At 39.7% G+C, this 17,227-nt stretch overlaps 1 protein-coding gene across 8 annotated transcripts in view; it reads right to left on the bottom strand.

Moving 5' to 3' along the window:
* LOC144049424 (leucine-rich repeat transmembrane neuronal protein 4) overlaps window positions 1-3,307 on the bottom strand; it is a 59,285-nt gene extending 55,978 nt beyond the window's left edge. For 3 of the 8 annotated variants that reach the window (XM_077562342.1, XM_077562344.1, XM_077562343.1), the window contains exons 1-2: window positions 2,767-3,306; window positions 721-2,313 (exon numbers count right to left, since the gene is read on the bottom strand). In XM_077562342.1, the coding sequence (XP_077418468.1) occupies window positions 764-2,313; window positions 2,767-2,797 (1,581 nt within the window). In that variant the 5' untranslated portion in view covers window positions 2,798-3,306 and the 3' untranslated portion in view covers window positions 721-763. Of the gene's footprint in view, window positions 1-720; window positions 2,314-2,766 lie in introns of all 8 variants that reach the window. The other 5 variants (XM_077562341.1, XM_077562340.1, XM_077562336.1 and 2 more) reach the window with 3 other exon arrangements.
* Between the last annotated feature and the right edge of the window lie 13,920 nt (window positions 3,308-17,227).

Below are 17,227 nucleotides of genomic sequence, written 5' to 3'. Positions count from 1 at the left end.
ATATGATAGCATATATGAGTTAATTCATCAAGAAAACGAGTTTTGCACATATTGAGCACAAAATGCAAATGGCTCTTCATCATTCCACCTTTATGTGTTCTAGCCTGCACTGACGGAACTTATTGAATCCCAACAATGACGAATGTAATGAGTACATGTTTGCTATAGGCATCACTGGAGAACAGAATCCATGTTGCCAATAAATGTGATTATATTTACCACAGATGCTGCTTTGGGCTTATTTACATACGCAACACGACAGAAAACATATATCGGGATTTCCATGATGGGTGTGTTTGCCACCAAGGTAACAAACACACAGGACAGCAGAGGACCACCTGCACAGTGACTTGATCTCATACATTTTTATTATTCCAATGGGGGACGGCAGCCATTTGTGAATAAATAACACGCTGGCTGACAAGATCGAGGCACATCAATAGCCTCTTTTATGTCAAGAATGAAAGATTAAGCTACTTTGTGTATAATTTACTTTGCGTGTGGCCCAGGAAGTCGAGCTGCCACTTGGATTGCAAATAATGGGAATTACATTCTAGCAATAAAAGTGCATGAGTCAGAACACCAGCTCTGAAGAACTTAAAGCATAGCAAAGCAAATCACAGTGCACTGACCTTTACTTCCTTATCCCAAAACAGACAAGGACGGGAGGGGGGGTTTTGGGGTTTGGTGTTTGTCTCCACAGATTGTTAGAAAATTTACCTCTCATGCCTCGCAGTGGAAATGGATTTTTGGAGGGCAACGGTCATACCTCGCATTCCCTGGAGCCTGAGATGGTGTATGTGTAAGGTCCTGTCCCATTAACCAGCACATCCATTGTCTCGGAGTGTGAAGGCTTGTAGTCCACGTAATACTCTTGCAGTGGCGAATTAAAGGAGCGCTCGGTCTCCCGAGCCTTTTTCTGCCTCTTTTTAACCGCGGAGCGCTGCTGAAGCTGCTTGATGCTGCCGGGATAGCGCTTCCACGAAACATAGATAACAAGTAGGATTATAGCCACAGACAGGAGGAGGGCCACAGTACCAGCAATGATCTTATGGAAGGACACATACTCGGAGTCTGGTAAAGGGATGGTAGGTGAGGCCTGGGAAGGGGTAGGAGAGGCTGTCCTGTTCTCTGCCAGCTTCTTGTCGTCTACTTCAGGCTGGGTGGGAATGGGGAGCAGTTCTGTTTGAAATGCAGTTGTGAGAGGCGCCCTTGTTGAGGTAATGGGGCTTGGCGTTACTGTGCAAATGTTATAAGTCTCCACCACGTCCGTGACTTTCTCTCCTTGCGCCTCTTTAGGGCCTGTGCAGATCATCGTTGTCTCTTTGTTTCCCTTGAAGGCCTTGAGCCAGTCCACTAGGGGGCATATGTTGGGGTTACAGTGCCACAGGTTCCCGGCCAGACTGATGGTGGTGAGTGAGATCCAAGTCTGGACAGTTTGCTGAGACACATTGTTCAGTTTGTTGGAGTCCAAGTTGAGGGTCTGGAGGTTTGGCAGGCATTGGAACGTGCTCGGATCCAAGGTCTGGAGCTCGTTACCGGACAGGTCTAACTTTTGCAGGGAGGTCCACATCCACGACAGGCCCTGGGTCAGGAGTTTGATGCGGTTCCATTGCAAATACAGCGCCCTCAGATTGGTCAGGCGGGGGAAATGAGCATAGTTGATCTTGGAAAACTGGTTGTGTTCCAAATGCAGCTCAATGAGCTTGAAGAGTCCGGCGAAGGCGTTGCGTGTCAGGCTCCGTAGCCTGTTGTAGCCGATATCGAGAAATTCCAGATTGCGACAGTCAAGGAAAACACGCATTGGGACCGTTTTTAAGGAATTTGACCTCAAGTGTAAACTGAGTAACTTCCGCAGGCCCACAAACTGATTTGGTTGGAGGACCTGCAGTTTATTGTAGGAAAGGTCAAGATTTCGCAAGTTGGGAACGTCGTGGAAAGTGTTGTTCTTGAGAAGCGTGACCTTATTGGAGCTGAGGATCAGTTCTTTAAGTCTGCGTATACCGTGGAACGCTTGGCCGTCCACGACGCCGATGTAGTTGTGATCGAGGTACAGCCAAACCAGTTGACCGAGTCCCGCAAACTGGTGGGCTCTCAGGTTCATCAGGCTGTTGTAACGCAGCGAGAGGCCCTGCGTTCCCACCGACACGTTGCTTGGCACGTCACGGAAAGCGTTGGATTCGCAGTAGATTATTTTGCCGTCACATCTGCAGCTCTGCGGGCAGGAACGCTCACGCATGGGGTTCGGAGCAGCCAGCAGCCAGGCGGGCACCACCGCTATGAATACAAGCCATCTGCAAAGCACAGGAAGTCCTGCACACACACGTATACACGCACGCACACAGAGAGGCTGATTAAGGAGAAGCCGCACATCAAAAAGTGACAGGGCACATCAAATGAGAAATATACATTCATTTCATCAAATTAAAGTGGGCATTTGTTAGCACCAGATTAATGTATTTGCATTTTTTTGTATTTTTCTCACTGCACAAATTCGTTTTCTCGAGCGAGAAAAACGATTGGTGATCTAAAAAAAATATATATATATTTTTAAAGCATCAGGTAATCTGTCAAATAAATGGCTGATGGGGACAAACCTCAGCATCCACCCACCCCCTCCCCCTGTCCCCCAGTCATTTTTTAGCAGCCTCGAGGGGTGCACAGAAGACACCAAACAGGTTGAGGTGAATTAAAATAAAATGGATGATTAAAAACGGAAAATAAAAGCTGCATGTAACAAGTAGGTTGCAAGGAGGGCGCACATACCCATACTTGCGCGGTGTCGACTCCTCCTCATGTTACAGCTTTCTGTTGCATGCGTCCCAGCTCCACATGTTCCACCAAGCCGGCCAAATAGTGGAGCACGTACCCACAACGCGTGTTTTGCACTTTGGCGTATACACACGCACACCTGTCAGAGACGGCAGCGGCTCCAGAACAAGTGAGACTTTACTTTGCTACGTTACCGCAAAGGATGATCTGGATGTTGCCCACTTGTGACGGCCACCTTGCAGAGCCCTTGGAGCGAGAAAGCCCGAAGCCTCGCCGGGGCTCGGGGGAGAAGCTGGTTAAACATCCGGTGGCCAATTGTTGAATCTGGCTTAATTAGGTGGCGCCACACGAATTGATGACTGAACGCGTGAAAAGAAATGCAGCGGAATAAAGTGTGGTCCGAAGCAGGCAAGTTGAATGGATCCGCATCCGGCGTCAAGACGCAGCCTGGCGCGGATCACAGCCGATGACCGTGTCATCAAGAATGAATCAGTTGAGTAGCAACAGGAATTGTGTCGGCGGAAATCCCCGCGGAGCAAACTCCTGCATCTTTTTTGGCCCTCAAGTGCCCCCTGCTGGCCACTGTTCATTTTCCACACATGGTTGTCTTGATTGATTACTGTCTGGCTATTGAAAGCTGCTTGAGATCATGTTCGATATCCTTGTTATCCAGCTCTATGTCCATGTACTGTGTGATTGTTGTCCTCACTAGTGAGACGTTTCAGCACACTACTAAAACAACCGTGTCTGAATGCTCTTGCCTCTTATATGTGACATTTCTGCACACTCGTAGGACAACTTGTAAGACATAATAGTAAGACAACCCGTTACTAGTGTGGCAAAGGGTTACTGGTATGGTTCACGGGGCTATACTAGATTATGACTCTGCTAATTGGCCCAAGTACTGTTCGTAGTGCTGCAAATTAGTTCACTGGCAACATTTAATGGCATACAAGTAGGCCAAAAGTGGCATTAGTAATGGAAGTAAAACACAGAAATAAATCACAACTAAATCACAAATGTATGAAATACAAACATTGGGGGAAAACGGAGGCAAGCACCTAGTGGTTCTCCTGGCTGGCTCGCAGTTCTAATTTTCTGGGTTTTAACCCCTGTTGTTTCTTCCTATATTCAAAAACCTGTTATATTAATTGAAGCTTTAGAATTTTCCGTAGCGTGAATATGAGTGTGAATGGGGATGGATGGTCTTCTGTTGGTGTATTGCCATTTGTGCCAAGTCATCATTGTTATTTTGGCAAAGAAATGACCAAACAATCAGCAGGCTCCATCTTGAAATGAATCCATCACGCTTATAAACACAAGTATTTGGACATGTAACATGCAGGAAGAGAAATCAGATTAAAATATGTTATTGCTCCCTCTTTGTAGCAATAGCAAGAGCAACAACAACAAAAATCCTTAAGGTTCTTAGCTTTCTCGCATTCTTCAATATTGGTCACCATTAAATAACTTCCTAATTCTAATATTATAATTGTGTTTGTTTGTTTGTTTGTTTGTTTGTTTGTTTGGAAATATATTTAGTGCCATTTTGGTTCCAGTTTCTCCATTGTTTGTCCAGTCTCTATTTTGTGTCTTCCACCCTCATTTTGCCACTTCATGTTTTGCCTGCCTATTTTAAAGTGAAGTGCTCAATGTAAGGGCCCTCTTGAAAACCAGATTGCAAAATTCAAAGAGTTTTCTCCAAAATCATTATCATTATCCCCTTATTTGAATAATTCTAAATGCACAATAATCCCGGGTGCCTTAAAGGGGGGCGTGATGATGCCCCTTAAGTGCCCTTGGCAGACAGGGACCTAGAAAATATTATTTGTGAAACTGACGTGCAGGGAGGGACTTTTTTTGTGTGTGTGAATTTTTTTCTTCCTTTTTTTCACAGGACCCCAAAACTGGAGGCGTTCCTGACAAGCATTGTAGACAGTACTGTATATTTCAGGGTAATACTTGTGTAATCGTTCCACTATAATCAATACCTTTATCATAATTAAATGGCTGGGAGAAATCACATCTGTCTTTTAGTAAAGCGGGTAAATTGTTCCTCACCCTATAAAAGAGCTACTTCATCAAACAATTTATCTTTCTCATTTGGAAACTGCTGCAGCCTATGCCTGCGCTTTGGTGCCCAGGAAAAGCAGCTTTTACCTCGAACTGGTTGCCAGTCAATCATGTCAAGCAACCATTCAATTTCACATTCACACAGTCACTAAAAAGCAAATGAACCATTACACCGTCATTAACACGTTGAAAGTTTTACACTTAAAAAAACATGATGAACTTTAAAAACGTTCACCTAATATTTGACCTTTTGACCTCAGGTAAATAATTTAAGAGGAACCTGAACTTTTTAACCTCATGTAATTTTGTCAATAAATAAACACGTTTATTTGACTGCATGCACACCTGTCTCTTATGTTAAATGTTCTGGGTTCAAATCCCACCTCCGGCTTTCCCGTGTATAGTGTGCATGCGTGTTCTCTTTCAGAACTTTCAAGTTAAACAGAAAGGGCAAGTATTAAAGGCAACTTCCATCCATTATATGTACCGCTCATCCTCACTAGTGTTAATTATTTTAATTTTGGACCACTTGAAATAATGAAGACATTTAAAGAAATTATTTTAATGAATTTAAGGTGATGACCAGGTGAGAAAACAGCTGGAGAAAACGCATCTGTTCACATTAGTCCGAGGTTAATGTTTTTTTTATTTCTCCACTGCCTCCAAAAGCAATCAACCTGTTCTTCTTGTTGAGAAGCTGCTTCTGATGATTGTCTCATCATCACGGCAACTCCTCCATCACTGATTACTGAACAAACAGACCCCAGTTTGTGCGCTTGTGGACCACCAGGTCAGATGTTGTGATGAGTGATGTTGGAGCAGCACAAGGGGCGTTTCCTCACTTGTAATTACAGATTTCGCCATCTGCAGATGTTCACGGACAACTCTACAGCGATGTGTTGTATTCTGGATGGACAGTTGGCGGACTACAGCGAGCTTGTGGACAACATTGTGGACTGGTGCAGTCGGAATCATCTTAACCTCAACACTAGATAAACTTTAGACTCTGGCTAGGTTAGGTTAGGCTTTTGTGTCCACCTGTTCTCGCCAGCCATTGTGTTTACCAATCAGCTGCCTCAGCCACTTGTTTCTGGTTCATCAGTTTGTTTGCATTTAGTTCTCTTCCTACATTCAGTTTTTGTTGGATCATTGCCACATACCCTTGTGTGGTCATTGTTACTTTTAGTGGTGGCTGTTTCCCAGTTTTTAGGATTTTGTATTAGGATCTTAACCCAGTACCCTTACTTTTGTTTTTGGTAACATCAAGCCCAAAATAAGAAACAACAAAAACTCATACCCACACACGCACAGCGCACAATATATTGTTACCTGCTGACAGTAAAATTGATCATGCATAAACAAAGGTTGCAGTGAATACCTCATAATGGGGATTTGAGTCAGGGTCAAAGTCATCGCTTCTAATGGCTCTCTCTGCCTCCATACTTAATAGCAACCATAATTGCCAGTAATGAGCATTAATGAACATTTATGCTCAAACTGCCTATAATGGAAACAAAAATTAAAGTGATGTATGTAACATATCAGTGGCAGCCACTGATTTGATTTCCACTGCTGGATGTATTATTTAACTGGATGTGAAGGCTCAGTAACCGCACACGCAAACACACAGTATGATGACACAATGAAGATTTTTTTTTTCAGTGCAACTTTTCTGTCACTACAATTTCCTCATGGCAGTACCACCATATACAGTACAGGAGCATCACAGCAGATTTTCTTGTATGCTATAGCATTTTTCCGCTCCCTCACCTAAATTTGAATCCAACAACCAAAAATAAGAGGTGACTGGTGTCTGTAGAGGCACACACATGGAAATCTCTTTTAAAAGGAATTGTGCATTAATTTGATGAATTTAATTTAATTTAATCATTAACTTGATGTTGCATATCGCCATCCTCTTAAAATAACTAACTAAAGTCGTTTTTTTGCAGACATTATTTTTTTGTCTAAATAATCTATTCATGATGCAAATGGTTCATTTTTTGGTGTTTCCTGAAAAATCTAAAAAAAAAATGACTCAGGCAATTATTTTAAGAAGGCGTTGATATGTGTTATTTGACATGTACATGTATTTACATACTTTGAAATGGTCATTTGCAACTGGGCTTGTAGCATTTAAAATACAAAACAATTAAAATGGAAAGTTTAAGAAAATGGTGAAAATGTTTTGATTTTTCCCAACTTCATTCAATTTCAAAATAATAATTTCAATTTCAAATAATAACTGAGAGGGAGAACTAAGGGTATGCTCTGCGATGTATACTTTGTGATCATATAACGTATACAATTCAAGTGTGTCAATCGCAATCCTGCCTGCCTCGCTGTTTCATCCACAAATCAAAGCAGCCAGATGTTTCGAGTCTGTATATTGTCCCTTTTTTAAATGACATATGGAAGCAAGCAGTCCAAGATTATAATCCACTGCGATAATCCTATGTTAGCACGCTGTCGCCATGCAGTCATCCTACTAAATTCCTTTAAATTCCTTCTTCTCACTGCATCTGTTCTTATTGTGGAACAAATCTGCCATGACCCACTTTCACATCCGAGGTTCTTTCAACAGCACTGTGAATGGCAAATGTGGACCTTAAGTGGACAAAGCTGTCACGTGAGGTGCGGGATTTGGACCTAAACATAGACAAGACACGGATGATGGAAAACACAGTCTTTATAAACAAATACTAAGAAGCAACAAAGAGCATGGCTGGATTCAGATGGCTTTGAAGAAACTTGAACTTGAGCACACAAATGAACGCATGGAGCTTGAAAACACTCGATGGAGAAACAATGATTTAGAACCTTGAGCAGGCTGGATGCAGGACTACGGAAGACTGCTTTCATGGAAGAAAGCTAGCAAGGAAGAGTTGGGAGGGAAAACCTAAACTAAGAGACCTCGATTGACAAAAGTGTTACTCAGAAACTCTCACGAGGGCAATGCACAATTCTATATGACATAATAAAGCTTATATGATCAAATAAGTGTTGCTAGGCAAACTAATAGTGACTAATAGCATAGCAACTGACAACATTCTCATCTTAAGGGAAATTTGCATCAGACTAGACTAATTGCCACACATCATCATCTATGTTATCATCATAAAGAACATAGCAACCGCATACGCATAACACATCCATAACACAACAACCCCATGACCTGCATAAGCATAATAACTGCATTATCATAATACACCAATATCATAACAGTACTGTACCTTGTTTTGTCATATAGCCACGGCCGCCATATTGTATTTAGTATTTTTTTGGTATATTTAAAAACTTTTACTTTTTCACTTCCATGTCCTTTCTGCTTTTGGGTCCAAATTCTGCTCGTCACTTGATAAAGGCATGAATCTCTATAAACTATATGATTAATTTGTACTATACCAGGGGCGTCCAAACTATGGCCAATGGGCCCTTTGTGGCCCGCTGTCCATTTTTAAGTGTACGTCAAAAATGCTATTTGCTGCGAAAAATATGTTTTATATAGATGTAGAGCTTTTCTAAATATGCAAATGAACTGTTTTCAACTAATCTAGTAACAACATTTCTCTTTATAACACAGTATTGAATAAAGATGATTAAATATTTCCAAGCAAAAATTGCTTCCTCCACTTTCTGCTCTGTCAAGGTCCAAATGGTGAAAATATCACATGGATGATTCCCAAGCAAATGCTTTTAAAATGGTAATCTTACAACAAATTGCTCCTGTTTTGGCTCTGAATGTAGAAAGGGGATTAAGAGGCTGATATTTCCGGGTGGGTTCCAGGGTCTAGAGTCTTAGACCACCGCAAAATCTGGTAAAATCCTAAACTATTTTCCTTATACAAGTAGATGCTGACACCCCTGCACTGCACAGTATCGTTTCATTCGTGCCAACCAATGAAACAAAAATGAGCGTGATTCCTGACTCTTACTTCAAATCTAATTTGCTCTAAATTCTTATTTTGGGTTTTTGCTTGCGTGACCTGAGCTTAATCCATGCTCATTGCTCTCATCTTTGATGATTCCCCTTCAGGGCCCATCAGGGGAAAGTTCACCCTGTCAGAGACGAGCACTGCTGCCTCCTCTCAGCATGGGGAGAAGACGAGCTCCTATAGCACAACAAACAAAGGTGTAGTGTCACCACATGCACTCACCTCACTTTGCAAATAACTCAGCCACCAAATTGCTTCCCATGAAACTTTAATGACTGTCTGTGACTGACTGAGCCCTGAATAATAGAGCAAGCAGAGTACCTGTTTTTTTTGCAGAATAATGACTCCCACGGAAACAGGGAGCACAACTGTATAGATAGTCAAATAATTAGAGCAAAAAAAAAAAAAAAAAAAAAGATTTGAAGCACTGTAGCAACGGGCCCGATTTACTCTCAACCTGATTTCTAAATATGTAAACTAATTATCCGCTGAATTACACTTACAAAATGTGTGAACAGCAGGTGAGCATTTCTGAGAATGGAGGCTCGCACCAAAACATCTGTTCCTTAATCCCTTAATGAGAATAAGAGGGCGAGTGCTACATTCACTTCCTTTTGACTTTGCTGCAAAGACACATATATCTTGCTTGAACCCTCGACTTGGTGCCTTCGATTTGATCCCAATCTGACTGCAGTTCTGTGGTCAGCTTCTTTAAGCTTTTTATGTGTCTGCAAGCATCAGCTTGACTAAACTCAAACATCTGACGAGAAGGATTCTCAAGCTTTTGATGATAGAAAGATGAAAAATCATCCTGTCCTGGATACATGCCGTATTCTGATTTATTTTTGGGGGCCTGTGATTAGCATTTAATCTCTTTTAATGAAGCCACATTGTGGAGGCAGCACAAGCAGAGGCAACTCAACATTTATTAAGCTAATGAAAGCAATCTGGGTTTAATGCTATTTGAACACAACATTTGTCCAAGGAATCTTTATTTATTTTTTTAAAATGCTTAAAATATCACTTGCATGCATTGGAAGGCACACTTCCACCCTGGAAGGAGTTGTTTTAATCGATAATAATTGACCCCGATATTTCAATCTAAAAGGAAACAATCATTTGGGCATATCTTTACATACAATATACTGTGAAAATTGTAGCATTGTCTCAAAAGACAATATAAAGTGGAAACTTGAACTACAGAAGAGTTTGACTGTAATGATAGCCTAGAGACAATCAAAACACACCAATCAATAATGTTTTGACTTTTGTAGCACAAATAATGAGGCCATTGAGGAGAAATGAGGCATACTGCAAGTGCCAATTATATCAGTTGTCTCAAAAACATAGCGAGCATAGCAGCAAGCATGTGCTTCAGACTATTGTTAATAGTGCACATAAAAAAGAAAGTACAAATATTAAGAATGGATGGATGGATGGTACTGCTTAAAAGTAAATTCTCTTTCGAAATAGGTTATAAGTTTGGTAATATTATTATACATATTATCTCATTCACTGCCATTGACGGCTATAGACGTCAAAAATTCATTTGAACTATTTCTATTAGTTTAACTTTTTTTCCACTTTTGTTAACAAGACTATGCAAACCTAGGATTTTTTTTGATTGTACATTTACAACAGATATAAAATTTGTGATTAATCGTGAGTTAACTATCAAAGTCATGCGATTAATTACGACGCCTGACGCGATTTAAAATAAAGATTATTAAAAATTAGGGGCGTCAGGTAATCACATTTTTTTAATCTGAATTAATCGCATGACTTCACTAGTTAACTCACAATTATTAATAAAATTATACCATCTAAGAAAGCACCATTCTAAAGTATATACTAATTGTCTTTGTACTTCATTAACTCTTCACAAAGTCTTAAAGTATTACATAAACACTGTCGTGCATTAAGGGTCGCTTTACTTAAAGCTGCCCTATGTACGTATTCACACAAAAATATCTTTGACCATTTATGACTGAAACATCTTCTAATTAACAGATTAATACCTTCGCTGTTCACAATGGGTACTCCTGCAAGTCTCTGGACAATAGTTTTCGGATCGGATTTAGGTTTGAATTTCCCGCCCTCTGTCTGCGGATGTGAGCCATGTGTGGATTGTGTATGTGAGAAGGGAGTGTGCAGTTTTATTTTTAAGCCACAGTGGCAGTAGCGATTCCAAATTCAATTTTCTGCATTGGGCGGCTTTAATACATAAAAAGTAAGTTTGTGGTAATACTGGTCGTACATTGCATTAAGCCATAGTTTCGTGTGTTCATAGTATTAACGGTTGCCTTCTGTTAAAGAAACACAAGAATAGTAGTGAAGTGTTTATTTATTAATAATTAAGGTACTATGGTCTGAGCACAGTGATTCTTAACCTGGGTTTGATCGAAACCCCAGGGATTCAGTGAGTCGGTCTCAGGGTTTCGGCGGCGGCCTCGGAATTTGATGCGCTCAGTAGTTGACTTGTGGCTGTTGTAATGGTACGTCATGTGATGTTCTTTATTATTGTAATACATACATGTCAACCCATAAGGTTTGTCCGTATTTCTTACGGATTTTTAAGTGTTGCAAAAGCATACGGGCGTATTTGGAAATGAATACGGATTTAACTGTTTTCATGAAAATAATAATATTAGTATATATTGCTTACCCTTTTTAAATTTATTTAGTATCTACTGTCGGCTACGTGCTACACGTGTGCATAAGCTCGATTTAAACAACAACCGGTCACAAAATCTCGTCTATCGCGCGAGACTTCTAACAGTTTCCTGACATGCGCAGTTAAGAAATTTGTGTTAGCGCGAAAATTGCGAGTCGTTCGCAGTGGTTGAGAAAATGGGGGACAGGCCGGCCAAAAAAACAAGATACACCGGACGTTTTCGTTCGGAATGGACGGATTTATTTAAGGTAATTGGTCCGTCAAAACTTGGAGAAGAGTATGCATCATGTTCGCTTTGTTCACGGGACATTAAGGTTGCGGCATCTGGCATTTACGATGTCAAAGAACATTTGAAATCAAAGTTGCACGAGAGAAATGTGAAGCAACAAAAAAGTCAACCGTCCCTGTGATATTTAGAAATCTGTTTTTTCTTTGTGCAATAAAATGTCATTTGGAACAAGATACTGTCAATGTCTTCATATAAGAAAGAAAGTAAGGTAAGATTAATGTTATTGCATGAAACAGCTTTAGTATTGATAAAACTGACATCAGGATTTTTATGGGAAAATAAGGATTTTATGGGTTTGTAATACAGGTGGGACCAAATTAGGGTTGACATGTATGTTGTAATCCCTTCATACTAACTATAGTATAAGTGGTTGGACGAATAGGTGCGATATGAAATCACATGTATAACGTATGGTATTCCACAGGGTTCAATTCTTCACCCTCTGCTGTTTTCATTGTATCTGCTGCCCCTGGGTTCCATCTTAAGAAAACATCTGTGGTTGTTTTTAAATTGCTCTATAAATATATAAATATAGACTTGAGTGATGGAAGTCAGCGTCCTATCTGCATGATTTGCAATGCCAAGTTGAGCAATTCTAGTCCAGCACGACTAGCTAGCTAGCCTTAAGCCATATGGAGATGGGGAATTTAAGAACAAAACACATTCTGAGTTCAAGGGAAAAGGCTACTTTCCCTGTCGGTTTTGTTCACCAGTAAACTCTATAATTATGTATTGAATTTGAAAAAAATATATATATTTTTTATTTTTTTAATAAAGAAGGGTTCGGTGAATGCGCATAGGAAACTGGTGAGGTTCAGTACATCCAACAAGGTTGCAGCTTAGCAACTGGTCATGTGTCCTCCAACAAAATAACAGAGCCACAGCACACAAATGAAACTCCCACAAAACATGGGACTATTCTGAAGTGGCCTTCAATGAATCCCGATTTAAATCCTATTAAACATCTGCGGAAGGAGCTGAAATGTGCAGATGTGTCGTCAAATGGGAGGTAGCTGGAGCAACAGGTGCACAAGTCACATTGAGAGTCACAGAACTCATTTGATTTTAAGCTCTCATCTTCTGTCCTGCCAGTTTGAGCTTTTGAAGTGAGGGCGACGCTACAGAGCTCCTCTGGTCTACAGCACTTTTAAAGAAATCATTTCTATCAAATGCTATCGCAATCTTGAATTTACTTAAGTGACCAATTCGCAATTACTGTATGTCCTGAACTGTTCTTTGTTATTGTTTTACTAACGTGAGCCAAAGACAATTTTATAACTTGTTATTTGCTGGATTAAAAAGTTAAATTGCTCTCAAAGTGTTACTCTTGACCTGCCATGATGCAAACTCCTGATGATTTTGTGCGCTTGCCGTAAAAACTGGTGCAACTTAATTTTCGCTTCGGGGATCAAAGTCAAGGTTATCGTGTTTGGAATTTGGCAGATCGCCTTGCACCTGGCTGCATGTTCCGCTGGACTGAAGGTGTTTTCTATTGACTGGTGCACCTGACATGATATGGTGACAAAAATTAGACTACACTTTAGACCAAGTGAAACCAGGTCTAAGTTGTGTCGCAGATGGTATAACACGATTTTTGTGGATTTGATCCAGGTGCAGGCATGCATGCGCTCCGTTTATTTGTGGTGGGTGTCATCGTGTTTCATTCATAAATTAGATGACAACAGCTGCATGAAACATACTGAATCCTTGTAGAAATAAATAAACTGAATCTGTTATTATTATTATTATTCACAGTATTTTCACAAATTTCTCTATTTAGACATGCAAACATCACCTGAACAAAACACCAGGAAAAAAAAACTGGGCATTTCCACTACATGAATATTTTTCTTCTCCCCACTTTGCATCTCTTTTGCTGCGGAAGACTCCAGAAAGAGGCGCACATTTCTGTATGAACGCCAATGATTGGCCATTTCAAATTAGAAAACTATTTCAAGTCCATATTACTTATACATATATATATATATATAAGTATATAATATAAATATATATATATATATATATATATATATATATATATATATATATATATATATATATATATATATATATATATATATATATATATATAATATATATATATATATATATATAATATATATATTATATATTATTATATATATATTATACTTATACTTATTGCTGCACTTCTTATTTATTTAATTTTAATTTCATCTCTTTCTATTCTGTTGTTTTCTCTTACTGTAAACTGCAGCTGGACGGAGTCCAGGAAAAAGTTCCCCACGGGGAAAATAAAAGTATATCGTATCGTATCGTATCGTATATTTTTGTGTGAGGGGCGGTTACAACCTCAGACATGAATCACAGGAAAACCAATGGCCAAATCTCACTTTTTATTCGTTTACAGCCGTGTGGCTCAGAATGCGGCAAACTGCCGCTGATTGAATGCAACTGCCGACGAACTCTGTGACAGTGCAGTCAATCTGGTGATGTGTTTGAGTTCGGGACGAGTTTAAGATTGCTGCGGAAGATGATTGTCTGCAGCAGGGTCCCTGTGATCCAGCACACTTATCTCTAAATCTGGATGGAAACACACGCATGGGGGGGGGGGGGGGGGGGACAAGAGACATGACAAAACCACAAAGGCTCAATCCCAAATGTTTGCAACTTCATTTAAGTTGGCTAGATACGCATGTACAGTATATTAATATATTTGATTATCTTGGTCACTTTCAATGTATGCTATGTTGTGTGCTGGTTTTCCTTGCCATTCATGGGAAAGTTGAGTTATTTGAAGGCCTTGCCTTCACCCAAGTATTCTTTTTTGGGAGACTTTTTAGGCTGCCTCAAAGCAGTCTCGGAATGTAAAAACATTGAACTGAGTATACTGTACTTGTTCATTTGTATAATACATAATATCACTGGCAGCCAAGCACAGCACAATCAAATCTGTGCACATTCAAAATTAACTTTTCAAGAGGTTCTCCTGTCTATCCACTCTGTGACATTGGGACGATCTACATTAACATCATTTAGCAAAGGTGAATTCACCTCCTGATCTCACTTAATGGGGTTGAAACAGGTTAATTGTGCTACATATCAAAGAAGTGTGATGTGTCGTGCATTTCTTTTGCTCTCTTAGCCTTCTGTTATTGGCAGTTATAGATAGCGGTTATCACCTCTCTGAAGATGATTGCATTGTAATTTCCCACAGCAGTCTCTGATGTGCACGCAGTCAGTTAATGTTGGATGTTTTCACACAAAAGATGAGATGCCATTCATAAAAAAAAAAAAAAAAAGATCATGAAAGCTTTTTCTTTTTTTTGAAGCGATACAGTGTCCTTCTGCCTGGACATTCACAAAGAAATACCTTCTTTCAGCATCAAAGGGGAGCTAGATTGGTCTTAGATTGACTGCCACTGTGATTTTCACGAAGGACAGCTCATAAATGCATTTGTACATGATGGAGACATATATCGGGACACCTACAGGAAGCATAAATGCTCAACATTTGTCATCCAGTAGGACATACGGTAAACAAGATTGCTCACATTTTTTGTTGTAGTTTGAAGGGGTTTATGTCAGGGTTCTTAAGTTCTTTCAGACCAAACTCATCCAAATGGAGCCTGTCCACTGGGTGAGAGGTGGAGTACATCCTGGACTGGTTTCTGGGCCTGTCGGCTAATTGCAGACAAGCAAACATAGGTGGGAATAATAAAGATTTAAGGGAAACCGGGAGCTCTGTTATCCAATGCTAAACCAACTTATGAGAGCCTACTTTGTAAGTAGTGACTAGGGGGTGCTATACCCTCGTCAGAAATCTTTGCAGCCCCAGTAAAGCCCCTCCAGCATTGTATTTGACATTTTAAAAGAAATCTTTATGAAATATTTTGCCAAATTCATTTAAAACTCTTTTTATTCAATTTTCTCCTTTTACTGAACACACTCATACTGTTTATCATTCTTTTAGTGGAAAAAAGAGAAAGAAATACCGAGAGCTACTTGTAAAGTGAAGTGATGAAAATCGATTATTTTCTCAGAATCCCACCCCACATATCGTTCAAGCCCCAGTCGAAAAAAAATCCTGGCGGCGTGCCTGGATGCAGACGTCTACCTCCCTTTACTTGAATATCAGGATCAGCCTGAACTGAACATTTTTGTGTGCACACAAGGTGTCGCTGTTACCACGTAGTTAAAAAAAAAAACTCAGGCACGCCACTGCTCCTAAATGTAGCTTCAAGCAAAATGAGCCAAGTATGGAAAAATAAACATGAGATTAGCACAAATTCACTCTCACTTGCCTCTTAAAATTGATTCCATTCCCAGGGTTCCCACCTCTTCAGGCTCAAATGATTGTGTATTTATATGCCTTCCCCTGGTGCCGAGCTGAGAGTGCGGTCTGATGGATGTGTTGTCAGCATCAGCATCACATTTAAGTGAAGTAAGCAACTAACACACACAACTTTGTCATTAATAATTCACAAGTGATCCAGATAATTGGTGGGTTTCAGATTATGATGTTGCTTCCTTAGCAAAGCATATGAGTTAATCACTGATTTAAATGCATTTTTTGTGGTCCCATTGTAAAAAATAAAAATGTAATTAAAAAACGGAATCTTTTCTATTATGTTAATAAAAAAAATTTAAATTTTTTTTTAAGTGAAGCACAAACGCACTGCCACAAGCCCCCCCCCCTTTTTGCTGCGTTAATCAATCGTGCAAATACAATTTAACAAAATATTATACTTTTCTATAAAGTTCATTAAATAAAATAAAAATAAAATAATCGTGCAATATATAACAATTTACCAAAATGTTCTACTCTTCTTAAACGTTATTAAAAAATAAAAAATAAAAAAATAAAAAAGTAATTTAAAAATAAAATAAAATAAAAAGGGAAGCTCAAACGCTCAGCTCTACTCATGCTCCCAAAACTGTCAGGGATTGAGGTGCCGATGGACTTCATCTGAAATTCAACGTAACTGATTTTGACTGTGAAATAACAGCATTAATTGTCCCAAAAGCTACCTGTATCAACAAGCCTCAAAGGTGACAGTAGGCCACCATCTGTTACAGTGAAATAATGCTGCTTAATTAATGCATTATTTTTTAGAATAAACAGAGGCCCTTTCATTGGTTCCGACTTTTGAGGTTACGAACGCTGCGCAATGAATGTTTCTCGTTAAGGGTTGCTTATGGATGCTTATCAATTACAGCAATTACGACATCATGTATTCATGTAGGTTAGACGACGCATTCCGATTACGCATTACGTCGCGCAGTACAGCCTACAGGAATGGAACTCCGTTGCAGACCGAGGACGGAGGAGCCCTTTTATTATGATGATAATAATCTATTATCATTATACAGGTAAAGCTAAGAAGATATATAGGCCCACTATAATGTTGTCGCACCAGGAAAATGAGTGCGAGATGTTATTAAAGCATTATTAATAAATGAAAGTGGAGCACTCCTGCAACAGTTTTAACTATGTGCTATGTG

Source organism: Vanacampus margaritifer, chromosome 3, assembly GCF_051991255.1.
Source record: "Vanacampus margaritifer isolate UIUO_Vmar chromosome 3, RoL_Vmar_1.0, whole genome shotgun sequence".
NCBI classification, from domain to species: Eukaryota; Metazoa; Chordata; class Actinopteri; order Syngnathiformes; family Syngnathidae; genus Vanacampus; species Vanacampus margaritifer.
This window is presented reverse-complemented; position numbering and strand designations above follow the sequence as displayed.